This window comes from Bacillus rossius, chromosome 1, assembly GCF_032445375.1.
Source record: "Bacillus rossius redtenbacheri isolate Brsri chromosome 1, Brsri_v3, whole genome shotgun sequence".
NCBI classification, from domain to species: Eukaryota; Metazoa; Arthropoda; class Insecta; order Phasmatodea; family Bacillidae; genus Bacillus; species Bacillus rossius.
In genome coordinates, this window is record NC_086330.1 from 198,038,595 (window position 1) to 198,057,749 (window position 19,155).

The window sequence follows — 19,155 nt, forward strand, 5'->3', positions numbered from 1 at the left end:
TAATAGAATAACTGTCAGTATTTTATTAGATCCATATGTAACCTAACATTTTATTTTACTACAATCAGAATTTTTTGTAACATTTATTTCAGTTATATTTCAGGTCACCTTTTTAGTCACTTATTTTCCTGGAGATCACTTTTTTCTCACTTTTTCTATCACAAAGGTCACTTTTCTCACTTTTTTCCAGTGAATAAAGCACTTTGAGGCCTGCAGTTCTTGTACAGATATGCTGAACTTTTATCATCAACTTTTATCATCAAGGTCGGCACGCCTACATGCAACCCATTTCCTGCACCTAGTAAAATTAAACCAAACAGTTACATTTCCATATTTGCTTTATGAAACTAAGTACAAAAAAAACCCTACAAAGACTACAGGCAGAGATTTCATAAACATATTGAATAACAACACGATTCAACCAAATGCTCATTATTTAATTTATTAGCCACACAAGAATACTCTAAGCAAATAATTAATTCCTTTTAGAAATGTGATGAACAACTGTAAATTAATTTGTCGAAGTTCTTTTTTAGCGGTAGGTAGTTAATTATTTTTAATATTAGGTTTATGTTTGTCTAGTATGTAAGATGAGCATTAGGGCCTACTGTTTGGGATCATTCAAAATAAGGTAGTCCAAAACTTGTTCCTTGGTGATTTTGAAAATCCCGCTTTGTGTTGTAACACTATGAGGTTGTAACTTTAGACATCCGCCTAATAGGGTGACATAGCCAGTAGTTGATCAGAACCCAGTAATTGATCAATGTGACAAAAAAGGTAAAATTTTAAGAGTTGGTGAACCTGGAAAGTGTCTATAAATATGTTATGTTATTGCTAGAAGGTTGGCTAACACGGTAAGAGTAGCACCATTGAAATCACAGCCGCCATTTTAGTGTGAGTTTGTATTTAATGTCTGCATGTCACATCATCAGCTTCAGAGGACATTTTGGACTAGTTGAGAGGTGAGTTACAGTTCATTATTAATCATTTGACATCCACCTTTAATTGTAATAATTTCAGAGTTATTCTCATAGTAACTCATTGATTACTATTCAGAGGTATAAGTATTATTGCTAAAAGTAATATTAGTTAGGCCTAACATTTGTTTTTTTTTTGTGAACAACTATTAGACCTTGCAAATTGGAAATTTCCAGTGGTTGGTCAAAGTGATCATCTACTGGTTTTTTCCCTTTTTCTCTTGTTTACTGTTAAATCCTACATATGATAATTTAAAACCCATACACTTTATGATTATAATTCAGGATAAATTAAATCTTTACATGTTCCAATAGTTGATCACAGTGATCAACTACTAGTTTAGTTTGACCAACTACTAGTCATTTACTGGATAATAAAATGGTTATGCTAGGACTTGCTTCCTACTTTATTGAACAAATAAACCCAGTTAAAAATACTAATGAGAGAACTACACAGAAGTCCATAAGATTTTGTAAGAATATGCAGCTTGTGCTATTATTATTTTCTCTGGACAAATAGGAATGTTACCTAACACTCCAGTTAAATGTTAGGCTGAACTGTTGCTGAGTAAAATGTTGAAACAATAATTTTAATTATTGGGAAACATTTTTCTGGAACCACTTTCCCTTCATCATTTGTCTAAAGAATTTGTGTAAGTAAAGAGATTTGGGCAATACTTAAGGGGGTGCGGCGTTTGTCCTAAAATCGTTTGTCCTAAAGCGTTTATCCTAATTTCGTTTGTCCTAAAAATTAGGACAAACGACTTTAGGACAAACGACGTTAGGACAAACGACTTTAGGACAAACGACTTTAGGACAAACGAATTTTAGGACAAACGACGGAGCAGCTTCAAAATATTTTTACTCTGAGTTTTAGGACAAACGACTTTAGGACAAACGTCTTTAGGACAAACGACATTAGGACAAACGACTTTAGGACAAACGACTTTAGGACAAACGACTTTAGGACAAACGACTTTTAGGACAAACGACGGTTCCAGTATCGATAAATCCTTACTCTGAGTTTTAGGACAAACGACTTTAGGACAAACGACATTAGGACAAACGACTTTAGGACAAACGACATTAGGATAAACGACTTTAGGACAAACGACTTTTAGGACAAACGACGGTTCCAGTATCGATAAATCCTTACTCTGAGTTTTAGGACAAACGACTTTAGGACAAACGACATTAGGACAAACGACTTTAGGACAAACGACATTAGGATAAACGACTTTAGGACAAACGACATTAGGACAAACGACTTTAGGACAAACGACATTAGGACAAACGACTTTAGGACAAACGACTTTAGGACAAACGACTTTAGGACAAACGACTTTTAGGACAAATGATTTTAGGACAAACGACATTATGAAAAACCAAGTTAGGACAAATGACTTTAGGACAAAAAACTTTGAGTCAAACTATTTTATTTGAAAACCACAGAGCATTAGAGAACTTACAGTAAAATAAAACGTTTGAAAAAATAATGTTATATACTGGGGAAACACTTTACATTCTATGTAAAAAAATTCAGCGTTGACGATCGTTACCATTTTTAGACATCTAGGAATGGACGACTACGGTTTCAACGACCTAAATCTGTTTTTTATTTCGCCATCTTGGTTCCGCCATATTTAAATCGAGCGCCCCACTCATTATGATGAAATTTTCGTCATGACCGCAATATCGAATTTTTCTGTTCCACTGGAGGCCACCATATTGGATGCCGTCGACTTTGTTTCTGCTGTTTGTTCCTAGAGAGCGCCAGCGTCGCTCTTTATCTTTTTTTGTACTTCTGGAGGCCACCATTTGAATACCATTGACTTTGTTTCTGATGTTTGTCCATAGAGATCGCCAGCGTCGCTCTGATATATCACATAAGGTCGATGTTCCTTTACCTACCATAGCTATTATGAACCTTATCGACATATAAAATTAATTTTTTTTTTTATAAAATACATTGGAAGCACTGTGATTCGAACCATTGCAGCTCTGATCTCTAGGTTGGAAAACATGCATCTTTAACCGCACGGCCATCGAGAAATTTACCAGACTGAGGATTAAATAAGGTATATATAAAAATAACATGCATAATCGAACTTGTAATTTTTTTTATTTGAAGTAATAATAGCACCACCTGTTCGAGACAGAACCACCATCATGTATTAAGACATAACTGTTGCAATTATCGTTCTGGTCACCATCTTGAATATCCGTAATATTTATGTTAGAAAATCGGGAAAACATTTAAAAATCATTAAAAAATTAATCAATCGAATTAAATAATAAAAATATTAAAAAAGTTACACTTTACGTTATGGTCGCCATCTTGAAAATACATAATTTTAATGCTAGAGATTCGAGAAAAATTCCAAAATTCATTTAAAAAAAAATTCCTTATTAGAATACTGATTAATTAGTTCGATTCCTGTACTTGGTTCGAAACTGGTAAGAGCAAAAGAAACAACAGATCCTTCCTCCACAGAAGCCACCCACAGACTGATCTACCGCCACCAATAGCAAGGTATATATATCGTCAGCTGGAATGATGACATGTCCGCCATCTTGTCTTCATCCGCTGGAAACCACCATCTTGTTTTCGTCTGCTAGAGTGTGCTGATACCATGTTAGTATAATATTCTGTTCACCATAACTTTGTCCTCAACTGTTGGCATTGAACTTTTACATTGACCTTGTCGTTGATTATTGACTTTTACCTTGATGACAATCATGGATCCGCCATTTTGCGTTCAATATATGCTACCAGGAGCTACCACCTGCTAGAGGTCATTGCCACCATCTTGTTTTCGTCTGCTGGAGGACACCATCTTGTGTGTGTACTCGTCTTATAGAGTACATTACCATCATACTTTTCTAAGTTTTACCCGCTAGAGTGCAGTAATTATTTATTATTGCTGAAGTGCCTGCCATCTTGAAATTTGGGCGCCATCTTGGAATCGTGTAATTATATAGCTAGAAATTCGGGAAAAAGTTTCAAAATTCATCAAAAAATTCACTCATTAAAGTAATGATTTATTATATAAATTGCTGTTCTTGGTTCGATCCTTGGATGATGAAAAATAATAATTATATGTAAAAATAATAAATATAATAAATATTATTGTCAAAGTCCTAAAAGAGACTTAAAATCATATATTACTATCATCCTTTAAACCATTACGACCGCCATTTTAGATATTTGTATTTATTGACTTATTAGTACGGGAAATATTCCAAAATTCACCGAAAAAAATACACATTATTTAACATATTGAATCGAAACTTGCTTCGATATATTGACGAAGCTGAAAAAAAAAATTAATTTAAATACCAGAAAAGTGTCAGGTTCGAGAAATAAAACACCGCAAGTTCTTTTACAAACATAATATGTATTACATAATTTCTATCCTACTACAGGACACTTGCGAAAGACAGCAATCTTATAAAAATTTAGCCCTGCATAGACGTGAAACGACTAATTCTTAGCTCGAACAGCTATAACTGCTCAAAATGCTCCAAATGCTCCAACAACTCCAAATGCTACAAAGGCTCCAAATGCTCCAAATGCTCTAATATCTCCAACAGCTCCAAATGCTCCAAATGCTCCAATAGCTCCAAATGCTCCAAACGCTCCAAATGGTCCAAAGCCTTCAACATCTCCACAGATCCTAATGCTCCAAATGCTCCAAATGCTCCAACAGATCCAAATGCTCCTAGGCTCCAAACAGCTCCAAATGCTCCAAAAGCTCCATCTGTTCCAAATGCTCCAAATGCTACAAATACTCCATATGCTCCAAATGCTCCAACTGATTTCAATTACTTTTTTTTTTTATCGAACTTGACATGAATACATGCATGACTTTATTAGTATACATTTTGGATGTCAGTGGTGACTTTTTTACACCTTTAAGTTATAAGTTATATTTAGAAATGAGCCTTCGAGAAATGAAATATACATTTTGAAAAAAAAAAATAATAATTTCTCTTTAAGTTTATACACATGCATTTAATTGAAACCATTATTTTATGTAGCCAGCTTCCCTCAGTTCTTTAAGTATGAAGGATATTTCTTTGATGCTCGAATAGTTTCCTGCACAAATCGAACCATATAGAAGTCTTAGCATGTCAAACATAATGTTAGGATCTTCCCATGAGGTATAATCAATCTCTTCTGCTGCGTTCATCTTCCTTGTATGTTTATAATAAAAATTATTATCCCTGGTGTCTTCTGTTTCAACACCAACAACAAGGTCAGTTTCGTCATCGAACCAGTATTTATCACAAACTTGATTAGGATAATTTATTTTATTACGTCGTTTCCATCGTTTTGATCTCAAGCCACCATCACTGTCTTCGCTCTTGACCGCTTTAAGTGCTTCAGCACAGTACTCAATCATGTCAGCATGACAAGCTTGATCAGGATAATTCATTTTATTACGTCGTTTCCATCGTTTTGGTCTCAAGCCACCATCACAGTTTTCGCTCTTGCATGATTTAGGTGCTTCAGCACAGTAGTCATTCATGTCAGCATCACAAGCTTGATCAGGATTATTTATTTTATTACGACTTTTCCACCGTTTTGGTTTCAGGCCGCCATCACAGTCTTCCATCTTGACCACTTTAGGTGCTTCAGCACAGTACTCAATCATGTCAGCCTTAGATTTGTCAGCATAGTCGTCGTTCATGTCAGCCTCAGATGTGTCACCACAATCTTCAATCATGTCTGCTTCAGATGTTTCATCACAGTCTTCGGTCTTGTCAGCTTCAGGTGGTTCTCCATCTTTCACATTTTCACGGAGACGACTAAATATTGATGTAAATATATTTTCATTTCTAATGAGGTTGCTACTTTCTTCGTTTTTTTTAATTTTAAATTTTTGTCTTGATCTATATCAGTATTTTTGGCATTAGCTTTTTACATTCTTCATAATAATTACTGTCGTCTAATATTCTGCCTTCGTTCCTCTTCCACGATGTTGGAGCACAGTCTTCGTTATCTTTATTTATCTTAGTTGTACAGTTCTTGCAATGTCTATCCAAGTAATATCTTCTACCAAAGGATTTATGACACTGGCTGCAATTAAATGGTTTTTGACAAGGACCCATATTACTCTCTCTTCTCTCATGTCGTTTAGCATTCTTTCTCAAGGTAAACACCTTGCTGCAGTATCTACAGTGATGTTTTGATACAGCTACAGGCAACGAACCAGGGTACATGTTATATTCTGCGACTAATGGCAGATGCAAACTAAGAGTTTTAAATTAAAACCATTACTTAAATAGAATTTTTTAAATATTTCGTCAGCGAGAGTTAAATTACCTCATGCAAAAGTACTGGTTGTAAGTAGTTATGCTTTTCAACAACAGATGACGCCACGTGTTGCTTGCAGGTAAATAATATTTATTTCTTTTATGCGGGATGCAGGATGCTCACTAACGATCGCAAAAGAAGGATGGCTTTGCTAGACTCCAAGGAGAAGGAAGTTTGTTCATACAGTTAATGTTTCTCAGATTTCTCAGGGCATATTATTATTTTACTGAATGTTTTTTTTTTTTATTTCACTTGATAAAATTATTGGAAGTGGTGATTTAGTAGCAGAAATTCACTAATTAAATTTAACCTTGAATAAAATGACATGTCTCATTAGGAGTAAAACTCCTTCATGGAGAGTTCGGTTTCTCAGAAATAACCAGATGCACTTGGAGAAACCAAGGGAATGATCGCAAGCACACGGAAAAAAACCATCAAAATATTAACTCGAATAATTAATGAGCACACGGAGAAAACCACCACACTTTTTCTTTGATAAATTGAAAAAATTGAACAAAAATTAAAAAACATACATAAACTGATTCTGGCTTGGACTAGAACTCTATCTTTGCTCAACAATGAGAAGTTCACAAGCTAGTAGAATCAGTTTTTGTATGTTTTGTAATTTTTGTTTAATTTTTAATTTTTTTTTGTGATCATTCAAACAAAATGTTTGGTGGTTTTCTCCGTGTGCTCCCGATTATCCATGTCAATATTATGATGGTTTTCTTTGTGTGCTCCTAATTATTCGTGTCAATATTTTGATAGTTTTTTTCCGTGTGCTTGCGATCATTCCTGTGGTTTCTCCAAGTGCATGTGGTTATTTCTGAGAAACCATTATCTCCATGAAGGAGTTTTACTCTTAATGAGACATATCATTTTATTCAAGGTTAAATTTAATTAGTGAATTTCTGCTTCTAAATCACCACTTCCAATATTTATATCAGGTGGAATTTAAAAAAAAAAATATTCAGTAAAATATTAATATGCCCTGAGAAATCTGAGAAACATTAACTGTATGAACATACTTCCTTCTCCTTGGAGTCTAGCAAAACCATCCTTCTTTTGCGATCGTTAGTGAGCATCCTGCATCCCGCATAAAAGAAATAAATATTATTTACCTGCAAGCAACATGTGGCGTCATCTGTTGTTGAAAAGCATAACTACTTACAACCAGTACTTTTGCATGAGGTAATTTAACTCTCGCTGACGAAATATTTAAAAAATTCTATTTAAGTAATTGTTTTAATTTAAAACTCTTAGTTTGCATCTGCCATTAGTCGCAGAATATAACATGTACCCTGGTTCGTTGCCTGTAGCTGTATCAAAACATCACTGTAGATACTGCAGCAAGGTGTTTACCTTGAGAAAGAATGCTAAACGACATGAGAGAAGAGAGAGTAATTTGGGTCTTTGTCAAAAACCATTTAATTGCAGCCAGTGTCATAAATCCTTTGGTAGAAGATATTACTTGGATAGACATTGCAAGAACTGTACAACTAAGATGAATAAAGATAACGAAGACTGGGCTCCAACATCGTGGAAGAGGAACGAAGGCAGAATATTAGACGACAGTAATTATTATGAAGAATGTAAAAAGCTAATGCCAAAAATACTGATATAGATCAAGACAATAATTTAAAATTAAAAACAAACGAAGAAAGTAGCAACCTCATTAGAAATGAAAATATATTTACATCAATATTTAGTCGTCTCCATGAAAATGTGAAAGATGGAGAACCACCTGAAGCTGACAAGACCGAAGACTGTGATGAAACATCTGAAGCAGACATGATTGAAGATTGTGGTGACACATCTGAGGCTGACATGAACGATGACTATGCTGACAAATCTAAGGCTGACATGATTGAGTACTGTGCTGAAGCACCTAAAGTGGTCAAGATGGAAGACTGAAATGGCGGCCTGAGACCAAAACGGTGGAAACGTCGTAATAAAATAAATAATCCTGATCAAGCTTGTGATGCTGACATGAATGACTACTGTGCTGAAGCACCTAAATCATGCAAGAGCGAAGACTGTGATGGTGGCTTGAGACCAAAACGATGGAAACTACGTAATAAAATAAATTATCCTGATCAAGCTTGTCATGCTGACATGATTGAGTACTGTGCTGAAGCACCTAAAGCGGTCAAGAGCGAAGACAGTGATGGTGGCTTGAGATCAAAACGATGGAAACGATGTAATAAAATAAATTATCCTAATCAAGTTTGTGATAAATACTGGTTCGATGACGAAACTGACCTTGTTGTTGGTGTTGAAACAGAAGACACCAGGGATAATAATTTTTATTATAAACATACAAGGAAGATGAACGCAGCAGAAGAGATTGATTATACCTCATGGGAAGATCCTAACATTATGTTTGACATGCTAAGACTTCTACATGGTTCGATTTGTGCAGGAAACTATTCGAGCATCAAAGAAATATCCTTCATACTTAAAGAACTGAGGGAAGCTGGCTACATAAAATAATGGTTTCAATTAAATGCATGTGTATAAACTTGAAGAAAAATTATTTTTTTTCAAAATGTATTTTATCATTTCTCGAAAGCTCATTTCTAAATAAATTTATAACTTAAAGGTGTAAAAAAGTCACCACTGACATCCAAAATGTATACTAATAAAGTCATGCATGTATTCATGTTAAGTTCGATAAAAAAAAAGTAATTGAAATCAGTTGGAGCATTTGGAGCATATGGAGTATTTGTAGCATATGGAGCATTTAGAACCTTTAGAGCATTTGGAACAGATGGAGCTTTTGGAGCATTTGGAGCTGTTTGGAGCCTAGGAGCAATTGGAGCTGTTGGAGCATTTGGAGCCTTTGGAGCATTTGGATCTGTGGAGATGTTGAAGGCTTTGGACCATTTGGAGCGTTTGGAGCATTTGGAGCTATTGGAGCATTTGGAGCATTTGGAGCTGTTGGAGCTATTAGAGCATTTGGAGCCTTTGTAGCATTTGGAGTTGTTGGAGCATTTGGAGCATTTTGAGCAGTTAGAGCTGTTGGAGCTAAGAATTAGTCCTTTCACGTCTATGCAGGGCTAAATTTTTATAAGATTGCTGTCTTTCGCAAGTGTCCTGTAGTAGGATAGAAATTATGTAATACATATTATGTTTGTAAAATAACTTGCGGTGTTTTATTTCTCGAACCTGACACTTTTCTGGTATTTAAATTAATTTTTTTTTTCAGCTTCGTCAATATATAGAAGCAAGTTTCGATTCAATATGTTAAATAATGTGTAATTTTTTCGGTGAATTTTGGAATATTTCCCGTACTGATAAGTCAATAAATACTGTTACGATTTACCGCGGGGGTTCGTAAAGGATAGCCCAATTAATAGATTTTATTTCACCACACAGTTTTATTTATTTCCACTACTTATCATTTACAATTAATCTTCTAAGATGGCAAATAATTTACTACACTTAAATAAATGTCAATTCCCCAGTCACTCGTTTCACACACCTCGCTGGGCCGCACTTCCGGCGCAACTCTCGCCGCAGCACCCCTCGTGGGTCTCCGCCGCGGGACTCCGTCGCCGCACTCCGCCGCCGCCGTCACACCCTTCGCCGAGATCCCACACGACGACTCGCTCGCAACTTCACTCGGGACTCCGCCACGCCCGCGACTCTATCGCCCGGAACCTCCCGACTCCACTGAACTCACTCACTCCCTGCCCTGGAACCTTCGTCCAGGGACTTCGCCACTCTACCGCACCCGCGGCACTATCGCCCGGAAACTCCGCCGCGGGAGAACTCCCGACTCCACTCACTCACTCAGACTCTCTGCCCTGGAACCTTCGTCCAGGGACTTCGCCACTCTGCCGCACCCGCGGCACTATCGCCCGGAAACTCCGCCGCGGGAGAACTCCCCACTGAACTCCTTACTGAACTCCACTCGAAGGTCGGCCCAACCTCCTTATATAACCCTTGGGTTCCCGTCCAGAACAGTCGGGCATGTCTCCGAGATATCGCGCGACCTTCGTCGTCGAAATGCCCAGAAACGCGTCGTGAGTCCTCGAAGGACGCGGCGGCTGCTCAAAGAACGCCGATAAACTCAACAAGCATCGGGTTCCCACAAAACACACCGATAAACATGTCTGAGTCCCTCCATTCCGCAGTGCGGCCTCCCTTAAGTAACTCGATCTGAGGCAGGTGCGCGCTGCGACGGTCAGGATGTAGCGAGATAGTATGACACGAGATACCAGGGAGAGGATGCGGGTGGAAGGGGGCGCAGACAGGCCGAACGAGTGCGGCGATGCCATGCACTGCAGCCAAGCGCGATCGTAACATTACAAATATCTAAAATGGCGGTCGTAATGGTTTAAAGGATGATAGTAATATATGATTTTAAGTCTCTTTTAGGACTTTGACAATAATATTTATTATATTTATTATTTTTACATATAATTATTATTTTGCATCATCCAAGGATTGAACCAAGAACAGCAATTGATATAATAAATCATTACTTTAATGAGTTAATTTTTTGATGAATTTTGAAACTTTTTCCCGAATTTCTAGCTATATAATTACACGATTCCAAGATGGCGCCCAAATTTCAAGATGGCAGGCACTTCAGCAATAATAAATAATTACTGCACTCTAGCGGGTAAAACTTAGAAAAGTATGATGGTAATGTACTCTATAAGACGAGTACACACACAAGATGGTGTCCTCCAGCAGACGAAAACAAGATGGTGGCAATGACCTCTAGCAGGTGGTAGCTCCTGGTAGCATATACTGAACGTAAAATGGCGGATCCATGATTGTCATCAAGGTAAAAGTCAATAATCAACGACAAGGTCAATGTAAAAGTTCAATGCCAACAGTTGAGGACAAAGTTATGGTGAACAGAATATTATACTAACATGGTATCAGCACACTCTAGCAGACGAAAACAAGATGGTGGTTTCCAGCGGATGAAGACAAGATGGCGGACATGTCATCATTCCAGCTGACGATATATATACCTTGCTATTGGTGGCGGTAGATCAGTCTGTGGGTGGCTTCTGTGGAGGAAGGATCTGTTGTTTCTTTTGCTCTTACCAGTTTCGAACCAAGTACAGGAATCGAACTAATTAATCAGTATTCTAATAAGGAATTTTTTTTAAAATGAATTTTGGAATTTTTCTCGAATCTCTAGCATTAAAATTATGTATTTTCAAGATGGCGACCGTAACGTAAAGTGTAACTTTTTTAATATTTTTATTATTTAATTCGATTGATTAATTTTTTAATGATTTTTAAATGTTTTCCCGATTTTCTAACATAAAATTCAAGATGGTGACCAGAACGATAATTGCAACAGTTATGTCTTAATACATGATGGTGGTTCTGTCTCGAACAGGTGGTGCTATTATTACTTCAAATAAAAAAAATTACAAGTTCGATTATGCATGTTATTTTTATATATACCTTATTTAATCCTCAGTCTGGTAAATTTCTCGATGGCCGTGCGGTTAAAGACGCATGTTTTCCAACCTAGAGATCAGAGCTGCAATGGTTCGAATCACAGTGCTTCCAATGTATTTTATAAAAAAAAATTAATTTTATATGTCGATAAGGTTCATAATAGCTATGGTAGGTAAAGGAACATCGACCTTATGTGATATATCAGAGCGACGCTGGCGATCTCTATGGACAAACATCAGAAACAAAGTCAATGGTATTCAAATGGTGGCCTCCAGAAGTACAAAAAAAGATAAAGAGCGACGCTGGCGCTCTCTAGGAACAAACAGCAGAAACAAAGTCGACGGCATCCAATATGGTGGCCTCCAGTGGAACAGAAAAATTCGATATTGCGGTCATGACGAAAATTTCATCATAATGAGTGGGGCGCTCGATTTAAAAATGGCGGAACCAAGTTGGCGAAATAAAAAACAGATTTAGGTCGTTGAAACCGTAGTCGTCCATTCCTAAATGTCTAAAAATTGTAACGATCGTAAATGCTGAATTTTTTTTACATAGAATGTAAAGTATTTCCCCAGTATATAACATTTTTTCAAACGTTTTCTTTTACTGTAAGTTCTCACATGCTCTGTGGTTTTCAAATAAAATAGTTTGACTCAAAGTTTTTTGTCCTAAAGTCATTTGTCCTAACTTGGTTTTTCATAATGTCGTTTGTCCTAAAATCATTTGTCCTAAAAGTCGTTTGTCCTAAAGTCGTTTGTCCTAAAGTCGTTTGTCCTAATGTCGTTTGTCCTAAAGTCGTTTGTCCTAATGTCGTTTGTCCTAAAGTCGTTTATCCTAATGTCGTTTGTCCTAAAGTCGTTTGTCCTAATGTCGTTTGTCCTAAAGTCGTTTGTCCTAAAACTCAGAGTAAGGATTTATCGATACTGGAACCGTCGTTTGTCCTAAAAGTCGTTTGTCCTAAAGTCGTTTGTCCTAAAGTCGTTTGTCCTAATGTCGTTTGTCCTAAAGTCGTTTGTCCTAAAACTCAGAGTAAAACTATTTTGAAGCTGTTCCGTCGTTTGTCCTAAAATTCGTTTGTCCTAAAGTCGTTTGTCCTAACGTCGTTTGTCCTAAAGTCGTTTGTCCTAATTTTTAGGACAAACGAAATTAGGATAAACGCTTTAGGACAAACGATTTTAGGACAAACGACGTGTACCCATACTTAAGAGCATTACTCACAATGTGTATGGAATTAACACCAGAATGAAAGGATAGAGGAAACTGGAGATCCCACAAAAACTTACTGACTAGTGACCCTGCTGGGGATCAAACTTGATTTGCTTTAGTGGAAGGCAAGTATCTTTACGACTTAATCACAGTGGCCCCTTTCTCAAAAATTTGAAGATAATTTCTTAGTTTTTTTTATTTTTACTAGTATGAGGAGTATTTTACGTAAAATAAGAAATATAGGTATTTTTTATTTGTTGCAGGATCTGAAATGTTGACATTTCTTGCTGGGTAGACTGCAAAATGGAGGTAGCTATTAGAAAGCCAAAGAAAGAATTTTTCAAGTATTCGGAAGAAAATTTAAAAGCAGCAATAGATGCAGTCCAGTCGGGCAACAGCAGTATACGAAAAGCTGCAAAATATTACGGTGTACCATTCAGCACACTAAACAACAAAGTTAAAGGTAAGGTTCCACTTCAGTGTAAGATGGGCCCAAGTTCAATTTTATCTGAAGCTGAAGAAAATTTATTAGTGTGCTGGATTCATGCATATGCAAAAAAGGGTTTTCCCATAAAGCGAATAACATTGCTTGAGACTGTTAGAGACATTGTGTTATCTGACCAAAGACCAACTCCATTTAAAGATGGACAACCAGGTATCAAATGGTTCAAATCGTTTTTGAAGCGTCATCCGACTTTATCCGAACGATATGCTGAAAGCATTAACACAGCCCGAGCAACAGTAACTGAAGAAAGTCTCAGGCAGTGGTTCCATGAACTGAAAGGCTTCTTGGAACAAGAAAATCATTGGGACATCTTAAACGACCCTAGCAGAATTTATAATGCTGACGAATCTGGTTTTGAGACTTGCCCTAAAACAGGCAAAGTTTTGGGACCAGTTTCTTTTGACAATCTCTACGAAGTAAAAAGTGGAAATGAAAAAGAAGCTATCACTGTAATGGCCAATTTTAATGCCGCTGGAAATACGGTTTCCCCCATGATTGTGTTCCCATTGCAAAAAATATCACGAGAGATTGCGCAAAACCTGAACAGTGAGTGGGGTGTAGGAAGATCCAAGAAAGGCTGGATGACTGGAGCACTCTATTATGAGTATATTGCAAATATTTTCCTGCCATGGCTCAAGAAATGGAATGTTCAGTTTCCTGTTCTACTGTTAGTCGATGGACATAAATCTCACACAACTTACAAAGTTGCACAGTTTTGTGCTGACAATGGTATAATACAATTTGCATTATACCCAAATGCAACTCATGTGCTGCAACCAGCAGATGTTGCGATCTTCCGTCCCTTGAAAGCTGGATGGCGGAATGTTGTGTACTCTTGGAAACACAAAACTGGCAATAAAGTGGTCACGAAAGTTGTGTTTGGGCCATTGTTAGAAGCAGTTTTTACTGAAAGAGCGACTGTAGATACTGTAAAGAGTGGATTCAGGAAGTGTGGTATATTTCCATTTGACCCTGATGCAGTTGACTACAGCAAATGTATGTCAAGTAAATCAAGGAACTGTCCCCCTATCACAACTAGGTCAAGCAATGACACGATCCAACCAGCATCATTTGGTGTAGAACATCTTTTGTATTTGGAAACATTGATGAAAAAGGGAAGAGCCGAAGAGTTTCGAGCAGCAGAAAAATCAGGTTGGGGAGGCGAGCCTCAAGCTTTGGAACTTTATGAAGTTTGGTGTAAAATTCGTTCAAAGTGTGTGAGTGTCCCATCAGCAAAGACTCCAAAAGAAGACAATCTTGCATCTAGTGATGAAGATTCACCTTCTGAAATAACTGTACAACTACCTGAGACTACAGTAAGTGTGACTACTAATGTTGAAGAGGATAATTTGGATACCAGCAAATTGTTGGATGAGGGACCTGTAGGTGATATTCTCCAGCCAGCTATTGATGAAATTTTTTCACCTCAGACTTGTAATAACGTTGTAGGAGAAATGTCAGGAATCACTGAAGAGAATCCATTAAATGCATGTTGTACATCAGCGTCTTCCATAAATACCGAAGGAACTCACAGCTCAGTAACACCTAAAATAAATAGGCCTTCCATGATAAGAAATGTGAAACAACAAATCAGCTCTTAATTTGCAGACCATATTTTGTGGCCCAGCGAATCACCTGTCAAAGTTGGAAGAAAAAGGGAACATTTGCCATATGCTACAACATCTAAAGAGTGGTTACAGTGGAATGAATCTAAGGAAAGAATTAAACAGGAAAAGGAAGCTGCCAAGAGGATGAGACTTGAAAAACGCATAAATAAAGATACGAGCAAAAGTGTAGCCAAGCTAACTAAAAGATTGATATTCTCGACTAAGCCTCAAACTGATAAAACTGACAAATGCAAAAAGCTTGTTAGAAAGAAGAAACAAACACACACATCATCTGAATCTGATACTGAGGAATGGCATTCTAGTGGAGACAATATGGATGATGTTTCACTTGGAACTACATCAGAAAGTGACGAAAACAAAAATGACCAAATTAGCACCTCGGTTGACAGACTGAAGAATTTGAAGGAAGGAGACTTTGTGCTGGTGTCATTCCCTGGGTTAAAAAATTTGAAGTACAGATTTGTTTGCACCATCCAGAAAATAACTGATGGAGAATACATTGAAGTCATGGGGCTCAAAAGTAGTGATAAAAATAATACAGTGTTCAGAATAGATGAAGATGATGTCAGCTTTGTGAAGCACTACCAGATTTTAAAGAAGTTACCAACTCCGAGAATCGTACCTATTGGAGACAGAATACGTTACAAGTTTGATAACCCAGTTGAAGTGAGCACAATCAATCCCTAATTTATTTGTAAGTCTATTGTGTACATTAACTGCTTGTATTATAGGCCTATGAATGACATTAATATTTTCTGAAGAAAGGTTAGGTAGTTACTGTAGTGCACATCAGTTTAATATATAAATACACACACACACACACATATATATATATATAATTATTAGTCTGTGCTTTATCGGTGTGAGTTAATGTATACATAGACAGTGATCAACCACTAGATTCTTGCTGATCAATATATGGACTGCTGTGATCAACTACTGGTGCACCCTGGCAATTTTTATTTAAGGTAAAATATCCTAGGTAACTAATATTTTAAATGTGTGTGCATATAGTGGATTTTGTAGAGAAAACTTTGTTCTTTTACAGTAAAATTAGAAATTAAAGGTTTTTTTGAATCTTTACTGTGTATCATGAATTAAAATGGAATTTTCGTTTAAATGATCAACTACTGGCTATGTCACCTATTACTCAAATTTTTTATTATTGCCTTTTTTTTTGCATTGGTCAAATTAAATATGCTAGCGTAATTGCTAGGTAAACAAATTTTTATTATTATAAATATTATTATATGGCAAATTTTTACTTGTTAGGGTTACAATTACGTTTGGTTAGGTTTACCTCAGGTTAGGTAACCGAACTTATTACGTTTCATGTTAATGAAATCATTACTCAACACTATATGTACCCACATGAAAAAAGTACATATAAATGAAAATTTTAGTCCATCACTTATGTTTTAAAGCACTCTGATGGTTTTACTCGAACACTTATAGGTCTATAAGCAGCTATTTTATTTTAACACGCTAGGCCAATTTTAATCGCGATAATTCCTATATTCGTTTACTGCATAAGTTAACAAACCCACATTACACTCTAAAATATTACTGATAATTAAGATAACAAATAGAAGAAGAAAAGTAACAGCCACATTTTGCAAGTTTGTGGAATCAACATTGCAGAACTTATAGGTACTAGGTTGACACGTTATTTATACTTACAGTATTTCATCTATAGGAAATCTGAAGAAGCTTCTTTTTTCAGGTTGACCACTGTTGTTTGAACAGTTTGGTGCCGAGCACTAAGTGGCTCCAAAACGTTTACGAACCTCATTCATTTTCATAAAACTGATCTCTGCAGTTTAACATGCTATACCAACACCAGAATTATACTTGCCACAAAAATGGCGGCTAGCCTACAATGTGTCAACACGGCGAGTTCGGGTGTGCACAGCTGATTTCGCCTCTGGTTCTTATCTCCTCTGTGTCATGGGGGGGAATCTCTTATTCGCGGATTTAGCACTTCTAGAGCGCAGCACTGCATATAACAAAATGGAGGGCAAAGACGGCATTGAGATTGTTGATTTGTAATGGATATTTGTGTTATCGTGTGTCTGTAGGTGATAATTAAATTTGCTGGTTGTTGTGAAAGATTCATTAAAGGAACCAGATTGAATACACAAAGTTATAAGCATTACTGTGGCTAGGTTTTTTAACATTGAGCATAATTAAAGTTGATTTAATACACAGTTCAACATTATGATTCCCTGGCTACTGTAACTACGGCAGGAAACTCAACAATGCAAGTATCCTGTGGGTGCAATGTGTACATAACTAATTGCACTTAACTTACATTTCTGTTTTTTGTGCTATTGGTAGAGCATTTCTTTCAAGTAGACGTGCTGCTCGCTTCGCCTTGTTCCTAATCTGTGCAGCAGTGCTCACTCTGTCGCACGGACGAATAGGTAACCTGCACGATGGAACTACTCCCTTCTTCAGACGCTTGTGTTTTACAAATATTGCACCTGTAAAATGTCAAAATGTTACTATAAGCTTACTGTACTTAAGCTTAATGAAAACTATTTACATACAAATGTAACTCAAATGTAACCTTTAATGTTCCTAAGCCGATAACATGTTATAGTAACTATGTACTTAAGCTGGGTTTATAATTGAAAATTAAGAATTATGAATTATGAATCGTAATTAGTTGTGTACTTAATATGACTCAATGCATGGTAGTGGAATGGTTTATGATTTTTGTGTAGGAATTTTGACGGGTCGTGTGCAAACCACATGATGACTTAAGATTTAACAGAAATGGTTATATTTTATATTTTTCCTTAAGACTTATGATAAGTGCTAATAGAGCACAGTAGAAGGTGGTGTTGGTGTGAAAAATGATTTGCTGGGAAAACAGGTTACAATGTAGTGCAAAAGGAGTTCAAAATACAGAATTATTAGTATCCTGTGAGAAATGAGAAGATACTTGAGAATAAAACATGTTCCTACAAAAAATTAAAATAATTAAAAATAAATAAACATCTTTAGTATTAAATTTCCTATATAGATTATTCTTAAGTGTTTTAAGTTCGCTTTTATACGAGTCTTTAAAAAATATATATTTAAAATGTCATGAATGCTTACAGTTTTTAAATGTATAGCCATTTTATGGTGGCCTGGATTAGATTATATTATCATTTAAAAACTACTTTCTATTTTATATATGTACCTATATTCAAGTTAAATATCTCATTTTTATGATTTGAGTATGAATTATAGGTTACGAGCTGTAGTATGGTAATTATTTAGTTTTGCCCCTCTTCTTTAAAACAAAAGTAAAAAATTCTGTAAAAATTTTAGTTATTAATATAAACCTTTCTGAATTTATTGCAAAAGGCGGAGATAAGGAATTCCTTACCATTTTGGTGAAATTGCTGTTTATAGTACCCACTATTGATAAGAGCCTAGTAAGTAAGAAGAAAAACAATTACCTACCTCTATAAAAGATATCCTCTTTCGTAAAATGATGTTGACATACATACATATAGTTGGTTACTGGTTTGCCTATTCTTAAAACATGCGCCCATCGTCTTCTCAACTTCGCGTCCTTAGGAAAACGATGCATTGAAACATTTTTTCCTGAATAAACTCTACAGTCCGGAACTGAGCAATACATTACACAAATTTCTTGTATCTTCCGAACTTAAAACATATCTCATACACTGCTTAATTCAAAAAAATTTACTCAAACCACGAATCCAAAACATCTTGCCATCCTTTAACGCTCCTTGAAACCAAGCATACTAGGGATGGGTAGTTCGCGAACTACCAGTTCATTTGGAACTGTTCTGACGAGCGAACTAGGTGACTAGTTCGCTGTTACCAAAAACAATCGTTCTTTCGTTCTTTGCATGTTTCTCTTCTCCTACTCTGTTTGATCCTTACTGCGCATGCGCGAAAGATAACCCCCCCCTTACCAAACAAACCACTGTCAACCAATATGCCACGTCTTTCTTTCTTGCTTTCTTCCCTCTCTTACGTTTGTTCTTTATTTGGTCTCATCCCCCCCCCTACCTATATTTCCCCATCGTTTCGTCAGTTCTAGACTTGCGCATAATAGTTCGC

At 36.4% G+C, this 19,155-nt stretch overlaps 2 protein-coding genes across 3 annotated transcripts in view; both read left to right on the forward strand.

The window, feature by feature from the left end:
- LOC134527218 (failed axon connections) overlaps positions 1-19,155 on the forward strand; it is a 570,515-nt gene that overhangs the window by 451,890 nt on the left and 99,470 nt on the right. The window lies entirely within an intron of this gene.
- LOC134527210 (uncharacterized) lies at positions 905-16,056 on the forward strand. The gene is made up of 2 exons (XM_063359677.1): positions 905-962; positions 13,200-16,056. Exon 2 carries the CDS (start codon positions 13,240-13,242, stop codon positions 15,040-15,042), a length of 1,803 nt encoding a protein of 600 aa, XP_063215747.1. The 5' UTR covers positions 905-962; positions 13,200-13,239; the 3' UTR covers positions 15,043-16,056.

Bases quoted from the DNA above. Each gene is read 5' to 3' on its own strand.
- LOC134527210 (XM_063359677.1), top strand. From the start codon at position 13,240: ATGGAGGTAGCTATTAGAAAGCCAAAGAAAGAATTTTTCAAGTATTCG.